Source organism: Scomber scombrus, chromosome 13 (genome assembly GCF_963691925.1).
Source record: "Scomber scombrus chromosome 13, fScoSco1.1, whole genome shotgun sequence".
Classification (NCBI taxonomy): domain Eukaryota; kingdom Metazoa; phylum Chordata; class Actinopteri; order Scombriformes; family Scombridae; genus Scomber; species Scomber scombrus.
The window spans coordinates 672,501-691,243 of record NC_084982.1 but is presented as its reverse complement, the minus strand read 5'-3'; the positions used below and the strand labels follow the sequence as shown (position 1 = coordinate 691,243).

Genomic DNA, 18,743 nt, shown 5'->3' with positions numbered 1-18,743 from the left:
TAATAAGGTTATAGTATTAATATATATGATGACGTTCTGTTGCATATATACATACATAATATATTGATAATATTTATTAGTAAAGTGACATATAATGGGATGAATAGAAACTAAAATGGTCATAGGGTGCGGGACCGGGCTGTGGGGGCTTGGGATGGGGGCGTGGCTCCTCGCCCGGCGGCCTGGGGGCATGGCCAGGGCCCCTGTGGGGTGGCTGGGGGCGTACCCCTCTCTCTTTGGATGGGAAGGAAAAATATAAATAATAAATAAACAATAGGAAACTTTTGGGAGATTGGGAGTATCGCTCCTAGTTGGGCTGATCCCCTCCTGGATGGTCTGGGGGTGGCCCAAAATAGGATGAGGCAATGTGGTGAACCAGTGCCCTCCTGAGGGCCTGGGCACGGCTCACTACTAGAGATCCCTCCAACCAAAGAGGAAAAGAAAAGAGAAAAAAAGAATAAAGAAAGAAGAAAATAAAGCAAAAAGTAAAATAATATAATTGATTAATGAAAAATAAAATTAAATAATGGGGCGTGGGCTTCGCCGATCAGGTCTGTCTGCGTCCTGCTGGGGGTCCGGACTGACTTCCTCGGGGGCCAGAGCTGGGGGGCCCTGCATACATCCCGGGCTCTCTGGTTGGGTCCTTCTCATCTTACCAATATAAATATAAATAATAAATAAACACAACCATTTGATTGTGGTTATTATTGTTATATTATGTATGTGTATGTGGTTTTTTTTGTTTTTTAAAATTAATTTTTTCTTAGGGGTATATGTGTGTACATGGGCATGTATATATGTATATACATATATATATATGTGTATACATATATATATACATATATATGTGTGTATATGTATATATATGTATACTCTTTATATTACTATTATATTTCGACACATTTTATATGACATTGCATGTATATATATATATATATATATATATATATATATTTTTTTTTTAATTATTTGTATTTATTTATTTATTTCTAATTTATTTTCTTCTTCCATGCTTTATTCTTGTCTTATTTCTGTGCTTTCTCTCTCCACAAAGGACTTACTGTATTTTTCCCGTCTTGTTTCGGTCCTGTTAAAGTGTTGTTCTCCCTGCTGTCCTGTGCTGTGTCTTATGGTCTGTTGTATGTTTTGTTGTATTGCACTATAACATTTAATTAAAAAAAAATAAGATTTGTGACTTTCCAAACAGAAATGTTACAACCAGACATTTCACTGATGCCAGAGCTCACCTGTCTGTGCTCATACAACAATTCTCCTTACAAGATGATACATTGAATTTAGTCATTTAAAAATAAGTTATAAAAGTTATATAAAAAATGCATCTTATCAAAATGATGAGGTATAATTTAAGTCATATCAAATCCATTATACCTTCACCCACACAAGTTACTAATGTCAAATATATTTGCTTTTACTTTTTGTGGGGTTATTGTTCACTTATCATTACATTAATAAAGTTGATAATGTTTAAGCAATGAAGATCATCTGATAGTTCAAACATTCTCACACACACACACACACACACACACACACACACACACACACACACACACACACACACACACACACACACACACACACACACACACACACACACTTCACAGAGACACAATGAATGCTTCTTTAAAGTATTTATTTCTTTTGACCACAAAAAAATCATCTGAGTATTGTCATCTAGAAATATAGAGCCAAGGTGCAACCAGAAATGTATAGATACATGATTTAAAACAACGTCAACATTTGTAATTATGCAAATAAGTAGAAATGCAGTTTTGAATCACAGCCTAACCCAATTGCATGCTGTGCACTTCATGTACACTCCATGTGTTTAAATAAGGATAGTCATTTTTCAAAAATAAAACTATTCTAATATCATTATTAATTCAGTATTTCTGTTTTTAGTGTCCTGTAGCGAACACTATTTCCCATGAGTTGTATGTCTGTGGTTTGCTTAGGAATGACTGTAATGAAATCTATAGATAGCCCACCAATCAGCTAAAAAGCTTAGATAAAAGTGTTTGTTAAACCAAGTTATGATGACAGAAGTACCCATGCTGCAGCACTGATCAATTACATGGAAGTTGTAGTTTTTTGTATGCTTTGACGATTGTTAAATTCATGATGGTTTAAATTTGTAAAAGAAAGTTTTGTATTGAAGCCAATTTGCCTTAGATAGAACATGCTTTGTTTTTCAGAAGGACGGATCAAAGAAATGATGAATGAAGACTAGACAGGAAGTGAGCTCCACATCTGGCTTCCCTCTGACTGGTTAATGTGCATCTGTCAGCAGGAAGCTGAGGTCACAACCAGGGTTGTACTCCACCGTGGACTGTCCCCTACAAATACACACACACACACACACACACACACACACACACACACACACACACACACACACACACACACACACACACACACACACACACACACACACACACACACACACACACACACACACACACACACACACACACAACAATGAAACACATAATGGTGGCAACTGTTGATTAGTGATGTGCTTTAAGGTCTAATTGTGTGTGTGTGTGTGTGTGTGTGTGTGTGTGTGTGTGTGTGTGTGTGTGTGTGTACCTGGTAAAGAGCCTGGCGTTAGTGGTTCCCAGTAGTGTGGCTTTGTTTCCCTCCACCAGCAACAGGGATCCCTCCCTCAAACCCTAAAAATGCACAAAATGACAGTAAAAATGATATATTGACAGAGTAAATGATCTCAGAAGATGAATGAATTTTTTTATTTGTTTTTTAAAGTTAAAGATTTTAGAAACAGCAACACAAACCTCTGAGTGGTTTATTAATCAGAGGGATTCTGGTACATAATCAGCTATTTCTTTGTCTTACCACCAAACTTTTCTCTTCACTTTCTATAAGCAGACAAATATATACTCTAAACTGAGGCAACCACTGTCTTCTGACACCAAACTTATCAGCTTTTCTTTTCTTGGCCATATTCATACAAAACCAGTAATCACGTATTCACATGTACAGCCTATAAATAATATTTCACGAATGTCATTTCTCTCTCTCTGTCTCTCTCTCTCTGTCTCTCTCTCTCTGTCTCTCTCTCTCTGTCTCTCTCTCTCTGTCTCTCTCTCTCTGTCTCTCTCTCTCTGTCTCTCTCTCTCTCTCTCTCTCTCTCTCTCTCTCTCTCTCTCTCTCTCTCTCTCTCTCTCTCTCACCAGAACACATGGAGTATCAGGTTCTTCATGGAACTGGGTGATCCTCTGCTCTCTGGTCTCCTGCACAAGAACATCATGACAAAATATAAACAGATTGTGTGTGTTGCACAAACAGTACAGTGTTAAGAATTGGGATGATAATTCAGAAAACTATATACTGTATATCATGATGAATGACACTGAGGCCGTGTCCAAAATCCCTGCTGTGTTCAGTCATTCAAAGCTCCCTAAATAACCAACACTCAACAGCTTCCTCTATATGAGTGGTACATTCAGTTTAACAGAGATTTAGAGAATGTGACACATGCATTGTGACAGTAGAGGACATGAACTAGACTTTTACATACATTACTGTCATAAAGTGGTAATATATACTATATAATGTATAATGTTATGGGTATTTTTAAGGTCATTACATGTTCTTGTCAATACACATGGTGAAATAATCCAAATGTTAAGTGAGCGTTATTTTATTATATTTGTTTTGATGTTTTACTTTTTTTCCCTCTTTTTATTTTTCTACTCTTTTACATGATTTTATCATTTTATTTTAACCTAGTTAAAGTCCAGCTTTTATTTAACTTCATCTTTTATTTGACTTTTCTTCTTCATCTATTTGAACCTAGTTTTAATAAACCCTTTCTCTCTCCTCTCTTATTCCATTTATTTATTTAATCATTTTATTTATTTACCTATTTTTACTTATTTCATTGAAATGTTCTCAACATTTTTATCATTCTTATTTCATCTTGCGTGCATTGGCCTCACTTTTTGTTTTTTATTCCTTTTCTTTATGTTGTCACTTCTGACTTATTATCAGCTAACTGTAAAGCACTTACACCAGCATGTATTAAAGGTGCTATATACTGTAGCTGCTTCAGTTTCAGGGTCCTGGTTTGAGCATGCTGGCTCACTGCGCACCGTCATGACTTACTGAATATTGACTTGTGATTTATTTATGACAAGTCAAAATGTAATGCACAGAGATAAACACACTATGAAATCAGAGTCAATAAAGCATCTGGGGATTAGAGGACAGCTGTCTATGCAAAGGTCTCCACTCACTCACAACATATGCAGGGATTCTAACTACTCTGTCAAATAAAACCTCCAATGTGTTTGCTGACATTGCTTTTATTATGTTAACCACTGCAGTCTTCACAGCTTCACAAGTTGCGTAACTTCCACAGTCAGACTTCACCCTTGTGATGACACAAATGGAAACAGCTGGACTACTTGTAATTCTCTACAGAGGCTTTACCCAACAGCCAAGTTTAATTTAGTGTTAAGTGTTTATGTGAACAACTAGACATCTAGTTTGTGGACTCCAAGACTAAAGGCAGAGATGTGTGAAGACACATCATGAACCAGGTTCATTCAATGAAATTCTGCTTCATTAGGATGTTAAACAGTTAAGTTACCATGGAAACACATCCTTCTATACAAGCCTAGTCCTGCACTATGAAGCGGGATTTGTGGTTAGGATTTGACTTCAGGTTTAACTCTGGGCTTCAGTCCTACAATGGTGGTTCACTTCTTACCAGGGTACATCACCATGGCGACTTGTGCTGAACAGCTGAACTAACCAACCAGATCACTGGAAATAAAGAGTCATCATTCCTACAGGATCTTGACATGGACAAAAGTCCTGAGTTTACAATAAAGTGAGGCGTAAAAATAAATAAATATATGTTTAAATGTCAATTCAATAAAATTTAAGAAATAGACACTTTTAAAACCGTCATTGTTTCTGCTATATAATAAATGACCTGGGTGTTGATACATTACAGTGGTTTGATGGCATGTTACATATACATCTACATGTTACAATTCTTCTACACACACTGGACTAGAACCTATGATGACATGATTACTGCTGTAACAAACTGAGCCAGCAGGAGCACATCTCTACTTATAACTGAGTCTATCAAAAGTTGTCTTTTGCTTTGTTTATTGCTGTTATTTTCTTAATTTTTCTGTCAATTTTTTATTCTTCATCTTGCACGTTTTCTATGTGCAGCTCAGAACATCAGTATCTTTATTATGAATGGATAATGCTTTGTGGTTCATATCTTATCATCAGCTCTAAATTGATTTTATGAAACATTTGAATCCTGGTTCAGTTTGTTAGGCTCATTCAGGTCAAGCTTTTCACTTCTTTGAAACACTTCTGTAATTCTTATCTCTCCCCCCAGTCCTCACAGGACAACTAAGTATGTAGCACATTTGAGCACGAGAGATATTTGAAATTAAAATCACATTTATCATGGAGACTGTAAGATTATGTGGAAGTGTCCTAATGATTAATGTTGTATTTCTAGCTTGCACCCTGATATTTATTGATCAAGTGACATCAAGTCTTTGTATTGTCATTCAATTTTGATATTTTTCTATTCCTTCTAATCCCCATTGTATTGGCTGATAGGTGTTGTACATCCTTAGTATTAACCCAGGTGCTCATCAATTAGCCAATGATCTTTCAAGTCCTCCGGTGATATTGCTGATGAAGGTCTGAGGGACTGTATCAATGAGCCAGACAGTGTGCTGGAGCCATCAGTACTCAGGTGAGCAGAGAGTTCTTCATCTTTAAATTAAAATTGTTAAACTTCACAACTGTCGACATTACATGTAAAATGTCATCATGTATCATATACCAAGTCCTTATTTAACGTGAGGGCAGAGATCAAGGACTGTGAGGTTGGTAAGTGATAAACCCTGGGGGGGCAGATATGATAAGCAGTCCACCAGTCAGTGAGAGCAGAAGTATCAGCGCACGTAAAGGAGGTTGCATAATTCTCATCAGTCATCTGAACAAAGACCTCCATTGTAAAGTTGCACATTTGTGAAGATAAGATGCGACAAGATAAGACAAGATGAATCAAAGTCATTGGACTTTGTATCTTTTTACTATGATGGAGCTAGGCTAGCAGTTTACCCGAGTCCAATCTTCATCTGGACTGATCTCTGTACTGGATCCACAGAGATCAAAGGTCAGCAGAAATATCATCCATACTTTATTAAAGATGTTAATCATTGAGGCAATTGAGGCCATAACACAGTAGAGAGGCAGGTTCATTTGGTACAAAGGACAAACGAGTGTAATAAAAAAATGCTGAACCCCTCGCCTGAACAGTACAGGGGCTGGGTTTGTACTACTGAGGCTGATGGGAATGTCAGTATGTTGCTGCTATTTGGCCATAAATTAAATGAAACTAGTTTAATAGTTATGTGACTCCCTCACCTCACCCCTGTCTTCACGTTAAATACATGCTGAAGTTTGCTGACTTACCCCCATGTGGCGGCTGTTGGGGTCTGTGTCCAGATAATGGGGGTTGATGTTGAAGGGAACCAGGCCAATGGCAGAGAAGGATGGAGGGTAGACAATCGGCATGTCGTTGGTGGTGTTGATGCTGAGGGTGGCGACGTTGGTCCCGGCACTGGAGCCCATGTAGGGGACACCGTCCTGTGGCGGGGGGGCGGGTGGGTGGATGGGGGATAAATTAAGGGAGACATGATGTCAAGACAGGACAAGTGAAGGATGACAGAGGATAGGAAGGAAAGACAGAAGAATGGAAAGGAAAGAAAAGAAGTACAGAAGAAATGAATGCAGTGGAGAACTAGAAAACATCAGTATTCAGTTGGGGTGCTTGCTACAGTATGCAAACAGTCTCAAATGTTGGGCTGAACACAAACATGGACAGACAGATGATGAAATTGACATCACATGAACCCTCATGACCACGTGGACAGAAAATATGAATTGGTGAGACTGCAGTCATGTTAGAAGCTCTGTGAGGCTGGAATCAGGCCCAGTTGTAATTTGAGCTAAATGCTAATACAATGCTAACAATGCTGAGGTTTAGCAGGTACAGTATAACAATTACCATGTTCACCATCTTAGCTTAGCATGTTAGCATGCCAACATTTGCTACAAAGTAGTAAACACAAATTATAGCTGGGGCTGATTAGAATGTCATTCTCCTGCCTCCAACTAGTTGTGAACACAGCAGCTCGGATTCTTACTGGTTTTAACAGATGACATCACATCACCTCAATCCTGGCTTCTCTCCTCTGGCTCCCTGTTCATTTTAGAATAGATTTCAAGATATTGCTGATCACTTTTAAAGCTCCAAGCTACATATCAGATATGTTGACTCCATATGAGCCGGCCCGCAGTCTTAGATCCTCAGGTGTTCCCAAGTTGAGGTGTAAATCTAGAGGGGACCGCGGTTTTGTACTTTGGAACGACCTGCCTGAGGAAATAGGGCTCGCACAATCAATAACTTCTTCTAAATCACTTCTCAAAACAGACAAGCTTTTATGTGATGTCGTTTGTTTATTGTTAGTCTTTTATTTTATTTTATTTTACTTTATCTCATTTTATTATCTCATTTTGTTTTATTATATTTACTTTTATATTATATTTTCATCATCTCCTTAGCAGTAGCTCTCTGTGCTGTGTGTCTTGCTTTGTATTGTACTGCTTTTGCTTTGTCTGTCCAAGCACTTTCTAAGTTTTGTATTAAAAAAAAGCTATATAAATAATCAGATGTGTGTAACACAGTATGTATATGTGTGTGTGTGTGTGTGTGTGTGTGTGTGTGTGTGTGTGTGTGTGTGTGTGTGTGTGTGTGTGTGTGTGTGTGTGTGTGTGTGTGTGTGTGTGTGTGTGTCACCTCAAGAACCCTCCTCCTTATCTCTGTCACCACCTTGTTGTCATAGAGACTCTTCAGCAGCCGGAAAGTGTTTCCTCCTCCTATAAAACATACATTCTCATGAATATCTAGACTGATGCCTACAGTCCACTGTGACACTGAAAAAGAAAATCTGAAGCACTTCAACTGAGAAAACATGCTGATGTGAACAGTGAAGAAATGACAGGAGAAAAGAGAGGTGGGAAGGATGAAAGGAATGTAGAGAGAGGATGAGGTGGAATGGTGGAAGAATGTAAGGGACCAATTGGCGGAGGAAAGGCAGCAAGAAAGAATGGGGAGGAAAGGACAGAGGAATAATGAGAAATGGGGAAAGGAAAGTGAGAAAAAGAAAAACAAGTGGAAGGAAGCAAAGGATTTATCTCATTCCCCTTAAATACAAGCATTGCCTACCCTTGTGTACTTTCCTGCTGTTTAAGTCCCACTGAAGACACGAGGAAAGATGTCAAAGATTAAATATGAGTGATTGAGTGATTATTGAAGTCTCATCATTTTTTTAGGCAAAGTGGGATTTACATATGCCTCACATCAAATATGAATAAGGACTATAATTATTCCTTAGCACATTTTGTACTTGTAGTCATGTGTCAGTCCAAACAGAGTCGGCTCCTTTACATGAACGATGGGAGCGGCTCCCGTCCCTGAGCTACTTTTTTTCTTTAAAAAAAAAAAAAAGTGTAACAATTCACCTTGCTTAAAATGTAAGGAGAAAGGTACACATGCAACATTTAAAGAAGGCTAAGATTATCTCATGTCTGCTGAGACTCAGACAGCTGGGCCTGCCTAAATGGATACAAGTCTTTTTCTTTGCCTCACTATTATTAGAGTTAAAATGATATCTGTTAATTAATAATTAATGAGTGATTTATTTGAAATGTTATTTTTCTGGGATAGTTTTTAATTTAAATGTACAACTACAACACCACAGCTCCCAGTAGCTCCCACTCCCACTAATGGATTGTTATATTTATGGTTTAATGTATAAAGTATTTGGATTTTGTTTTATTGTATTTTTTTTTTTTTTTTTACTTTTCAAGAATACTGTTGTGTCAATTTACCCCTAAGGGGATCAATAAAGTTACCCCACCCCACCCTACCCTATTGGGGGGGGGGGGCAGCATTTCCTCACCTATAAAAATGCCTTCAGCTCTCCGGACGGCGTCAACGGGGTCTGAAGCCTCGTGGATGCTTTCCACCTCGTAACCTGCAGGGGCAAAACACAACAAAGGCTCTGCATGGAATAAACACCAGTTTACCTGTATTAATTGAATACCACTAGGTCTGACATTTAGGCAGATATTAATGTTTTTGTTGAAGGTTTAGTTACTGTTGAATTGTAATGTAATGAGGGAAGCTTGAATACAAAAAACCCCCAAAAACTTTAGTGGAAAAGCCGTTCAGTATAATCAAAATGATTTATAGCAGGGATGTTGTATTGGAATAAATGTGTGTCTAATAAACAACACACACAAGTATATACATGAAAATATAGAAAGGACATAGGAACACATTAGGAACACATGTGACATCTAATTCAATTCACTACAACAGCTCTACCATAAATTCTACTTGTGCAGTTTATACATTTCTCGTTTTTGTTGACATTATCATAAACATGATAGTTCTACTTTGTTTATTATTGAGGTCATAGTGGTTGTTGGTGGTGTAGCTACTGGAGTGCATTATATTGAAAAGTGTTTGTAATATTTTAAAACCCTCATGTTGTTAATGAGGTGGACAAAATATTAGAAAACTGTTATTTTAGTAGAGATATAAAATGTAAAAGTAGAATTGATGGGAGAACTGTTGTATGGATTGCTTTAGAATGAATAGCTCTTCCTAATAAAGTGCTCCATGAGAGTAAATATACTGAACTTACACAGACAAACTAAATATTCAGTACAATACAATACTTGATATTTACTATACTAAATCTACAGACAGATTCTATATAGAAGTTCCTGGACAGGAGTGTGACAAACATTCTCCATTCTTACTTACAATCATAGTAATGACATTAAATGTATTAATATGTTATACAGTAGGGATATCTAGCAGTTATGAAGAGAATATGTCATCTGTTCTGATTAGGTCCTGGTCCCTGTACCTGACACACACACACACACACACACACACACACACACACACACACACACACACACACACACACACACACACACACACACACACACTTACCAAGAGTCTTAAACTTGTCCCTAGCGGTCTTGGTGTAGGCGTCTCTATCATGGAGAGCATAAGGAACAAACAGGACCCTCTTTACATCTCTGAAACACAACGAAAACAAAGTGCATCAATACAACAGTATAGAAATATAGAGACTGAACAGAATAGTCACCAAAGGCAGTTGTACCTGTATGACTGCTGATCTAATGAAATGAAATCTCTGTTTCAGCAGTGAATGGGACTGTTCCATTCACACTTACATGTCAAGTCTCTCCACACCAAACATTTAAATGTATTACTAGACTAAATACAAGCCAACATTATGAGCTCATGTTGATCATATTTAATAAGATAATGATTCTATTAACCTTGGATTACAGCATGAAGTTAAACATATTAAGAATTTTTTTAAAGAATTGTTTGATTAATTAAACTTCCGTTATAAATGTGGCTTGTAATATAGACATGTACGATTGCACAAGTTTGCAGTGCAGCTGATAACGGAAGCTCTTCCTGACTCCTGCTCTGTGTAAACTTTGTACTCCAGTCAGTGAATGGAAGCTGTCACACCACACTTACAAATGTACACACTTACTTTCCGAAGAAGTGAGAGATGTGCTGCTGACAGTGTTCCAGGTACCTGCTGCCGTGCAGGGTGGAGTTAGACACCAGCAAGAGTCTCCTCTTCATCTCTGGACACACACGCACACACACACGCACGCACACGCACGCACACACTTACACACAAACTGACAGAATGACTGAGTTCAGCAGGAGAGGCAGAGACAGCCTGCTGTACAGTCCTCAGGTCCTTCTGTAATCAGCTGATAGCACACCGGTGACGTTTTGTCTTCTTTCCGCTAGTAACACAAATACTTCCGTTCAAATGATTTCAGATTAAAAGTCAACAACACAACTGTAAAACGAAATGAAGAAAAACATTGGATAATCATAGTTTCTGTCAGTGGTGTTTCTATTCTGACTGTATTTAAATCAATACAAATAAATGATGAACAGTTTAGAAAGAACAGGGCAATAAAGGAGAAAAAGAAAATAATCAGAGCAAATGAAATGAAGGCAGATTTTACAGACTCACTCTTTGAAACTTGTTTTCATTTTTATGACAAAAAATGACTAACTGAATATTAATATATATAGTCAGTACTTCACTCCAACTAAACCCATGGCCAGTGTTAGGGAGACTTAAACTACATGTAGTTGAACTACATAGCTTAACTACATTTAGCTGTAACTTGCTGGCAGTTAAACTACATTCATATTTTGTGCTGGGTCAAGTATTTCAACTACTTTTTGGGTCATTTTTTGTAGTTAAACTCAATTTACAAACTATAATTTTGGCCAATAACATGAAATATGTTTTATTTAAAAAAGACCTATATAATATAATATATTCATATATGTCATGACATGCCAACATTGTTGTTCAAGACTCACCGATCTAGAATATATCTGCCTCTTTGTATTATTTATTACATTTTATGTTGACTGATTTACATTTCTGATTTACATGTGGGTATTGGGGTAGGATTTTAATTTTCTCTTTATATTACCCAACATATGACAGCTTTTTTTCTTTAAAAAAATCAAACTGAGTTGAGAGGCATAATTCTGCATGTGAATTTTTTGTAGGCTATTATATTTAGTTTCATATACACCACATGTTGATTTACACGCTCAGTTAAATGAGTATAATGAGTATCAGTAGATGCTAAAGCTTCTTTTTTTAGCTGTAGTTTTACAAACTACATTTCTCCAGGGGTAGAAATGTAGTTTGTTCAAACTACTGTCAGGCTGAACTACATGTAGTTTTACAAGCTATGCTTGCAAAGTAGCTTCCCCAACGCTGCCCATGGCTTTAAGTTAGATATTTGTGTAGTTTTGATTTTATAAGACCCCAATAATGTTCATTGTAATTTATTTTCCTTTTACATTTAACACGTAGCTGCAGGGTTTGACACCTTGTTTTGGTGCTATAACTGTATATTATTTTCTAAAAGAGGATTTTAACAATAAAGAAAAACTAATGTTGTTTCAGTTTAGAGTCCAGTCATCTGAGTGAAGTTACAGCATGTGACCAGCAGCCAGCAGCAGCACACTACTCAAATCAAACTGTGTGAGCATCACTAACAGTATCTGGTAGGAGAGTATCACTGACCTCTCTGTCATTTAGTCCAAAGTTGATTTTGAACCATCAGGTAATTCATAAATAACAATGCATCATATTCCATTAGGTCATGGTGAGCTTTGAATATAAAAGGTGAATCTACAAGTACAAGTAAGTTTACAGCTGTCACATCGAGGAGCAACCAGCATTCCCTCTGAAATACAGTGGATGACAAGCTGGTAACCTCACCAACTCCTGTTACTTAGCTGCTAAATGCTCCACTATATGCACCATGCTGAGCAGGTAGTGTCCAGAGTGTTTTTAGAGCAGTTTGATGCCTGCTGCTGTGGCTGCAAATGACACCATGAAAGCAACAAAACTGAACCAAAACATTGAAATCAGAACAATGAGCTAGAGGAAGCTCTTTTATAGTTCACATAGTCATGTGATCCATTGTTAATATCATAATACTGGTTATGGTCAGTAAATGTATAACTTTCCACCTCTGCATAGGCTGATCATTTGGTGATGGTGATTAAAGGTTTGATTGGATGGTGGAGCTTATAGTAAAATATAAAATGGACTTTGGTTGAATCATAAGACCATGAGGACAAATGCAAAATAGAAAGAGAAATAAAAGATAAAAATAGAAACAAACAGTTCTAATGTATCATTGTGTGTGGCTGTGTGAAGCTTTTGTCTTCAGCTCACTGATCCCCCATATCACTGTGCTTTCATCATAATCTGACTAATGAGCTGGAATAAGCCTGTTACTGGTCACCATCTCTCTCTCTATTTCAATTTGACTTTGCTTTATTGGTGTGCAGTGTAGCTGAATACAGCTGTGTTGCAAATACATATAAAGACAATTCATGGATAAAGAATATGAACGCAAAAACATACAATAAAATACAAACTGGTTATTTAAAAAGAATAATGAGAAGTGAAAATAATGTATGATGATTGTATAGTTTGTCCCATGTCATCCCAGTACATATGTTCTCATTCTCTTCTCATTCAGGTCATTTTTGTGTCAGTTGTGAGTGTTTTTTATGGTACAAAACAGTATATACAGTAATATAGTAGCCTACGTTTTAAACTATATTATCATACATACAGTATATTTTATAGAATATAAAAGTATACTGATCTCTTCTTGTTTTCAACAACACTAAATTACACTGCCCATTTGATACTGTTGCTTTGCCGATTAAGTTGTTCATGTAATGTAATGTAAACTATCGCCAACGCTAAAACTACTGTTTCCATGTTGTCTGTTTAATGTTTCAAGCTAGTTAGGTCTACCCTGTAGTATTATATTACAGTATACTGTAGGTGATGAATAAGAATTTCATTTAATAATAAAAACACTTTAATTGCAACTAGGCTATAACAGCTTGGATACTTACTAGGCTATAGAAAAGCATGGTACATAAATATATGCAAATATTTGGCTCTATGCTTTAAGTTTATTTATTTAATTTACATTTTTTAAAATGTATTTGTAAAAGGATCATGTACAATATTAAACATTTGCCATTTAATGTAGTGTACCAGACTAAACTTAAAGCTAATTTACATCTGTGGTCCCTTGTTTTTCAAACAGTATGTTTCACTTTTACAAAAGAAAAGGAATTGAGGATGAGGAAGTGTGGCTGCAGTGTAAGAGCAAGACAGAGTAACAAAGTATAATTAATTAATATCATATACTCCAGCTTGAAGAGTCACCCTGAGTAACAGCCATGACAGCAGAAACACACATGTGGAATCAGACCTGCTCCTCAGTGGAAACACACTGGCAGAGAGGCAACAGCTGTGGGCGGGGCTAAATCACATCTGGATGAAAAACATCTGGAGTTCTCTCTCTGCATACATGAGCGTCCCTCCGTTGCTCCAGTGGCCGAAGACCGACCGACAGACCGAGCGCCTGTGTGTTTTTCCGGCTGACTTTGCCCGCAGATGATGGCTCGGTGCTGGACGTTTTGGGCCGGGATCGTCGTCCTTCTGACTGTCTGTGAGTGTTGCCTGTTCTCTGGTTCTCTCTGAGTCTTCTTTCTATTCCTCCGAGCTGTTTGCGGATTTTCGGAGGGCCGGACAGAAGGGATGGAGTGGGGGAAGACGATTTGTTTTGGAGAAATCTGAGGGTGGAAATGTTGAAATAGTAGTTGAGCCTAAAGACTATCTGACGACCCAGATGTCACGGCAGTCCTGCGTCAATTTCTTTCTTTAGGTTCTTTCTTTCTTTTTCTGGCTAAAAGGCTACATTGAGTGTTTGATAGTGGCAGGCCCTGGAGTAAAATCATTTTTGTTTCTGAAGTTTGATTAACTAAACTTTTTTACAAAGGGAGCCAACTCTGGACTATTTTACAGTTGTTGAAAAAAGTTAAGATCCTTTACTTCACTAAAAGCAGCAATACTAGGCTACTGTTTAAAATAGCCTACTTCACTTCAAGTAAAAGTCCTGCATTCAAAATGTTACTTAAGAAAAGCAACAATATTTATTGTACTTCAAATATCAAAAGTACTCACCTTGCAGAATGTCCCCTGTCAGTGCTATACTACTATGTTAGATCATTACTATAGATGCATTAACATATAAGCAGTGCTTTAATGTGGAAATAATAGCATCTTTATATAGTCAGATAATTACATTAGTAACAGCTGCATCATATTTTATGAAATGATCACAAGAAATCTTCTGTCAAACCAGTGAAAGTAAGACACTTATTTCTGAAATGTAGTGAAGTGTAAAGTTTCTATTAAATGGAAAAAAACTTGAATTGTGATTATCTCTAACTTGGAGCTTAGTCCTACACACTAAAAATCACACTAACACAGTTGTTGGTTAATGTAACCCAAAAAGCCACTCAAAAAAATGTTTGTTTATTGTTTTTGTTTTTTTAAAATCTTTAAACAGTTCTCTGTACAAACAATATATTGTACCCTTAGGTGTGAGTCCACATTTGTGCCGTCATCGCCTTGAAAAAAAGCTAAATTAAGCTGCAAATATTTACCCAAAGAGCGTAATCTCCCAGGAAATTCATTCTTATCAGTTGGTTTTGTGATTCAACTGCTCAACTGTTGTTTTTTTCTTCTGTGAGCAAAGTCAGTCAGAAGAGTGAATAAGTAGTTTGTATAAAAATGTGTTTCCTGAATTTGATTTCCTGACAAAAGAGTGTGTGAGTGCAGAAATACCGTTAATACAACTGTGTAGTAGCTGAGAAGTATAAAAACTGTGTAAACATCTCTGATCCCTTGAAGTTACACTGGCAAGCTCAGGTTTTGCCATGAGGCTTACATTTAGTAAGCAAGCAGTAAGAATCCATGCTCTGGTCAGATATATACTGGACCAATCACTACAACCACCACACACCGACAAATCATTCATTTCTACAAAAGGTTGATAATTAACCTCCTGTTGGAACAAAACCAAAACAAACCACAATTAATATTAATACATTAATATTCAGTTAGTATGTTTTACTTTTGCAGACACAGTTTCTGTACCATCTTTGACTTACAGTATATACTACTTTACCATTTTATGTGTGCTCACTTTCAGTTTCACCTTTGAAAAGACCATTTTAGTAGTCCATTCTAAAGATTGCCGTTTTTCTGTCTCACTGACACATACATCTTTAACTAGCATTACCATTTTAAGATGGCAGTAAGTTCATTTGTTTTAATTTGGGTGTTAAAATGTAGGTCTGAGTCCATGACTTCACCAAGATTCCTGGCTTGGTTTGTGGTCTTCAGTATCAGTGATGTATGGAATTTGAGAAGTGTCAGCTCAGTTAGCCCAAACTAACTGTTAGCTTGCTAGTTAGCCAGGAGCCTCATCACTGGCAAATAACCCGAACATGCTAACATTAGTTCCTGTGAAATACTTGGTTTATAAGAAGATATGCTGAAAACTAATTAATCAGCAAATCCTCTTGAAGCTCTACATCTGACAAAGGGCAATTAGTACATTAACGAGAATACTGACATAATACTACAATTCAAAGGATAAAGTCCTAAGGGTACATCATCTGGGAACTATGACTGTCTTTACACAATTTAGTGTCAGTCCATCCTGTACATGTGGAGATATTTTACTTGAGAAGTGTACAAATTTGACCTCAAGGTGGTGTTAGATGTAATGTCAGATGGTCACCAAAGTCATTAATCATGGGCAAGTTGGAAATCTACCAAATCTCATGGCACTCGATGTTATTTCAGTTTGGACCAACTGACCAACATTGTCAACAAATGTCAAGCCAAAGCCACAAAAACGTATTTCTACAAATGAACAGTGGTAAGTTCAAATAATGTAACAACGCCCATGATAGAAATAACATATGAGAAACACATTAGGCTGTATAATGAGATTTGTTACCAACAACACAGTTTTAGCTAGCTTAGGAGATAATTAACAAAGTAACAAACTGAAAAAATGAACTAATGAGTAAGTGATGAAATTTTCGATTCTCCTGCAGCAGTTACAAAACACAATCAGATGTTCACGAATATGGCCGCCAAATGAGGAAGAGTTGCAGTATGATGGTAGAAATGTTCCAGTAAATGACTACAACATTTCTACAAGTCCATTTTCATAATCAGTATTTATGTATTTATTTACTTCTGCTGCTTGTCTTCCCGTCTAGATTCTGCATGCCAAAAGATCAGCGCTCACACTCACCTTACCTCTACTATTCTAGTTCCAGCCTCTCCACCAGATGTTGGAACTTGGCTGCAGGGATTTGCTACAAGAGCATTAGCAAGGTCCAACACAGATGTTGGGTGATAAGTTCTGGCTCACAGTCAGTGCTCCAGTTCATCCTAAAGGTGTCGGTCAGTGCTCTGTGTAAGTCAGTCAAGTTCTTCCTCAGAAACCTGGCGAAACCATATTGTTTATGGAGCTGCCTTTGTATACGGGGACTTTGTCATGTTGAGACAGGAATGGCCTTCCCTAAAGTTGGAAGCCCTGCTTTAGCATTAAGATTTCACTTTATTGGGACCCTGAGAAACAGCCCCAGATCAAAAGTACACAATAACATGTGTTGTATGGAATATAATAAACACATACCATACAGAGAATGACATGACTCAACTTGGATCAGATTGCTATCTTTGGATGCATTGCTAAGATAAGTATGTATGGGCATGCTGATGTAAGCACTGAGCTTCAAGTTGTTGACCAGTGAAATAGAAACAATTGGCAGGAAAGTTGGATGATTGCAGATTTAAAGCGTGGTCAGATCAGTATTCAAAACTGCAAAACTGTGCTGTGATATCAATTAATATCAATGGAATTGCTTCTCTCATGGAGGTGCAAATGTGCGCCATTGTGTCCAATAGCAAGTTATCCTCACAGTATTTTGGGGGAACAGAGAGTCAGAGTCCAAAATTGGGTCGTTTTAACATTGTAGCTTATTAGCTGTGTGTCACCATCCAGATTTATTGAACATGATATATCGGAGAAAACTGCTCCACAAAATGAATGGTTTGCAAATGATGATGGTACAAATGTGCCTTTTGGGTGAACTTAATGTTATATTAGAGCTCAATCTAACAAGCTTGTTATTTTGAAGAGCTTTTATCCCTCTTTAATACGTCTTTATTGAATGAAATGATGTGAAATCCTGGGAACAAAGTGCCAGTGGAGAGTACATGGCCTAGTAAAGAGAAAACTGATAGAGACTCAGAGCAATTGTGATTGACTAGAGCTGCATGTAAGTGTGTCAGAGCCAGGACACACAGCTTGCACCAGCATGTGTGCGTCGCGGAACCTCTTGATTTCCATTTCCATATTAACAGATTACAGCAGCAACACAGCTCACATGACCCACCATCATCTAGAGTTTTGGGGGTCTCGCCTATTTTTTCATGGTTTTCAGATAAAGTAGACTATGAAAATAATCTTTTGTCATATTGACATTACACAAGCAACATTACACCTTTCACTATTGTTTCAATGTCATTATCTGAAAAAAATAAGTTTCACCCCTGTGGGTCAGCCTACATGATGCACACCAGGGCAGGAAGGCTCTCTGTTGGGTAACTCCAGTGCAGAGAGTCAGTGACACCCGGAGCTTCTTTCCTGCTCACCTTCTGTGATATTATTTCAAACCAGGACTCCTGCCAGTTGTTCTACTTGTTTTCAGATAGAGATTTGGTGTAGTTATTTTCCGTATTTGTTGTCAGCAGTTTCCCTCCTGACAGTTCATTGTTGGAGTGTGACTTATTTGGACAACATGTCATCTGGAGAGATTTTCTTCAAGCAATGACAGTGGGGCTTTAACTAATGGAATAATCAACACAATCAATTCTGTGTGAGGAGTGTAGTGGCTGACACAGAAAGCCCTTTTCACTTCACATATGATTATGTACTTTTCACAATTAAGCAGGTGCTTGTCAACTATTTTTCTGTCTAAACTCAATATAAATTACATTTAAAATGAAATGATATGACGGCCATTCTAAACTCTATTTAGAATGATAGGCTGGCAGTAGCAGCGCTGTCTGTGTCGA

General features: G+C 37.4%; 2 protein-coding genes across 2 annotated transcripts in view; one reads left to right on the top strand and one right to left on the bottom strand.

The window, feature by feature from the left end:
- Positions 1-1,634: 1,634 nt before the first annotated feature.
- On the bottom strand, positions 1,635-10,933 carry si:dkey-69o16.5 (Alpha-aspartyl dipeptidase-like). The gene is made up of 8 exons (XM_062432423.1): positions 10,701-10,933; positions 10,118-10,206; positions 9,051-9,125; positions 7,886-7,965; positions 6,499-6,672; positions 3,210-3,269; positions 2,608-2,690; positions 1,635-2,354 (listed from the first exon to the last, which is right to left on the bottom strand). Exons 1-8 carry the CDS (start codon positions 10,793-10,795, stop codon positions 2,288-2,290), a joined length of 723 nt encoding a protein of 240 aa, XP_062288407.1. The 5' UTR covers positions 10,796-10,933; the 3' UTR covers positions 1,635-2,287.
- Positions 10,934-14,142: 3,209 nt separating this feature from the next.
- tgfbr2l (transforming growth factor beta receptor-like) overlaps positions 14,143-18,743 on the top strand; it is a 23,873-nt gene continuing 19,272 nt past the window's right edge. Inside the window, exon 1 of the mRNA XM_062431694.1 lies at positions 14,143-14,244. Coding sequence (XP_062287678.1) covers positions 14,190-14,244 — 55 coding nt within the window. The 5' untranslated portion in view covers positions 14,143-14,189. The remainder of the gene's footprint in view (positions 14,245-18,743) is intronic.

Bases quoted from the DNA above. Each gene is read 5' to 3' on its own strand.
- si:dkey-69o16.5 (XM_062432423.1), bottom strand. From the start codon at position 10,795: ATGAAGAGGAGACTCTTGCTGGTGTCTAACTCCACCCTGCACGGCAGC. The intron at 6,673-7,885 runs GTGACACACACA...CCCCCGCCACAG, and splicing joins TAAGGAGGAGGGTTCTTGAG to GACGGTGTCCCCTACATGGG. The intron at 2,691-3,209 runs GTGAGAGAGAGA...GTGCATTTTTAG, and splicing joins CTGATACTCCATGTGTTCTG to GGTTTGAGGGAGGGATCCCT.